This window comes from Numida meleagris, chromosome 21, assembly GCF_002078875.1.
Source record: "Numida meleagris isolate 19003 breed g44 Domestic line chromosome 21, NumMel1.0, whole genome shotgun sequence".
Classification (NCBI taxonomy): Eukaryota; Metazoa; Chordata; class Aves; order Galliformes; family Numididae; genus Numida; species Numida meleagris.
Genome location: NC_034429.1, coordinates 3,336,604 through 3,339,296, shown reverse-complemented (window position 1 = coordinate 3,339,296; position 2,693 = coordinate 3,336,604). Strand labels below are relative to the sequence as shown.

Below are 2,693 nucleotides of genomic sequence, written 5' to 3'. Positions count from 1 at the left end.
ACACTCAGCCATGGTGACCCCAAACTGGGCACCCCAACTGAGCACCCTGACCCCAAACTGGGCACCGTGACCCTAAACTGGGCATGGGACACTCAGCCATGGTGACCCCAAACTGGGCACCCCAACTGAGCACCCTGACCCCAAACTGGGCACCGTGACCCTAAACTGGGCATGGGACACTCATGGTGATCCCAAACTGGGGCATGGGACACCCACAGTGACCCCACATTGGGCACCCTGACCCCAAACTGGGCAGAGAACCCCCACAGTGACCCCAAACTGGGTTCCCCAACTGAGCACCTTGACCCCAAACTGGGCACGGGATAGCCATGGTGACTCCAAACCGGGCCCCGCAGCTGAGCACCTTGACCCCAAACTGGGCATGGGACACTCAGCCATGGTGACCCCAAACTGGGCACCCCAACTGAGCACCCTGACCCCAAACTGGGCATGGGATAGCCATGGTGACCCCAAACTGGGCACCCCAACTGGGCACCTTGACCCCAAACTGGGCACCCTGACCCTAAACTGGGCATGGGACACCCACAGTGACCCCAGACTGGGCATGGGATAGCCATGGTGACCCCAATCTGGGCACCCCAGCTGGGCACCCTGACCCCAAACTGGGCATGGGACACTCATGGTGATCCCAAACTGGGGCACGGGACACCCACAGTGACCCCACATTGGGCACCCTGACCCCAAACTGGGCAGAGAACACACACAGTGACCCCAAACTGGGCTCCCCAACTGAGCACCTTGACCCCAAACTGGGCACAGGACACCCATGGTGATCCCAAACCGGGCCCCCCAGCTGGGCACCCTGACCCTTAACTGGGCATGGGACACCCACAGTGACCCCAAACTGGGCATGGGATAGCCATGGTAACCCCAAACTGGGCACCCCAACTGGGCACCCTGACCCCAAACTGGGCACAGGACACCCATGGTGACCCCAAACTGGGCACCCCAGCCCCAAACTGGGCATGGGACACTCATGGTGATCCCAAACTGGGCACCGTGACCCCAGACTGGGCACGGGATAGCCATGGTGACCCCAAACTGGGCACCCCAACTGGGCACCCTGACCCCAAACTGGGCATGGCACACTCAGCCATGGTGACCCCAAACTGGGCACCCTGACCCCAAACTGGGGACAGAACCCCCCCAGTCACCCCAAACTGGGCTCCCCAACCAATCCACCAACCCAGCCCCAACCCGGGCACGGGGATGCCCACCCTTCCCCCCCATCCCCCCCCCAAATTGGGGCGCTTACGTGTATGGGAAGACGCGGAAGTCGGGGTTTGTGCCGGGCACGCGGCGCAGCGTGGCGGTGATGGTGTCGGCCAAGGCGCGGGCAGCGCGCAGCGCCGCCGTGTAATCCTGCGACGTCCGCAGCGGGCGCTGGTACGCCATGAAGCGGGATGCTGGGGGGGTCGGGGGGCTTCAGTGGGGCGCCCCACGGCGTCCCCAGACCCACGGCACGCCGCCCGTCCCGCGCGCTCACCCAAGATGGTGCCGTTGCCATCCATGCTGACGGCGGTGTCGTAGGCGCCCAGCCCGCTGCGGGGGGAGGGGGAGTTGGGTGGGGGGTGACCCACGGGGTGGGGGGGTTGGGGGGGGGGGGGGGGGCCCACCTACCCCTTGGCGCACTCCAGAGTGGGGCGGTCGTGGAGGAACCAGGGCAGGAAGCGCTGGAACTCATCCACCGTCGGCCGGCGCGTGCTGTTCATGCACTGCCCCAGCAGGCAGCTGGCTGCGGCTGGGAACGGACACGGGGGGGTGAGAACTGGGGGGGGCAGGGGGATCCAGCACGGGTCTGAATGGGAACTGGATCCCAGCAGGGTGTGAGTGGGAGCCGTATGGGAACCAGCTGGGATCCATCATGGGTTCCAATGGGATCTTTGTGAGCACCCAATGGGATCTGTCCCAGGTCCTAACAGGATCTTTATGAGAAGCCAGTGGGATCCATCCCAGGTTTCTATAGGGATCTTTTGGAGCACCCAATGGATCCATCACGGCTTCTAACGGGAACTCTGTGAGAACCCACCGGGATCCATCCCAGGTGTGAATGGGAGCCATATGAGAACCCGATGGGATCCAGCACAGGTCCTGGTAGGAACTTTGCGAGCACCCAACAGGATCCCAGCAGGACCCCTCACAGGTCCTAATGGGAACCTGATGAGAATCCACTGGGATCCCAATTAGATCCATCACAGGTCTGAATGGGAACCATATGGGAACCCAACGGGATCCTTCATGGGTTCTAAAGGGATCTTTGTGAGCACCTAATGGGATCCCAACAGGATCCGTCACAGGTCCTAACAGGAACTTTGTGAGATCTAAATGGGATCCATCACAGGTCTTAACAGGAACCTTATGGGAACCCAATGGGATCCTTCACGGGTTCTAACGGGATCTTTGTGAGAACTCAATGGGATCCACCACAGGTCCTAATGGGAACTTTATGGGAACCCACTGGGATCCTTCATGGGTTCTAATGGGATCTCTGTGAGAACTCAGTGGGATCCCAGCAGGACCCATCGCAGGTCCTAAGAGGATCTTTATGGGAACCCAATGGGATCCATCACGGGTCCTGACAGGAACCTCCTGAGCACCCATCGGGCTCCATCCCACCGCCCAACGCGAACCCAATTACCACCCCATTACCACCCCGCCCCGACCCCCCCCGT

General features: G+C 61.7%; 1 protein-coding gene across 1 annotated transcript in view; it reads right to left on the bottom strand.

The window, feature by feature from the left end:
• The window catches only part of LOC110387026 (Niemann-Pick C1-like protein 1), an 18,779-nt gene that overhangs the window by 2,828 nt on the left and 13,258 nt on the right, over positions 1 to 2,693 (bottom strand). The window contains exons 7-11 of the mRNA XM_021374720.1: positions 2,234 to 2,288; positions 1,642 to 1,873; positions 1,508 to 1,563; positions 1,277 to 1,427; positions 675 to 706 (exon numbers count right to left, since the gene is read on the bottom strand). Of these exons, the coding sequence (XP_021230395.1) occupies positions 675 to 706; positions 1,277 to 1,427; positions 1,508 to 1,563; positions 1,642 to 1,873; positions 2,234 to 2,288 (526 nt within the window). The remainder of the gene's footprint in view (positions 1 to 674; positions 707 to 1,276; positions 1,428 to 1,507; positions 1,564 to 1,641; positions 1,874 to 2,233; positions 2,289 to 2,693) is intronic.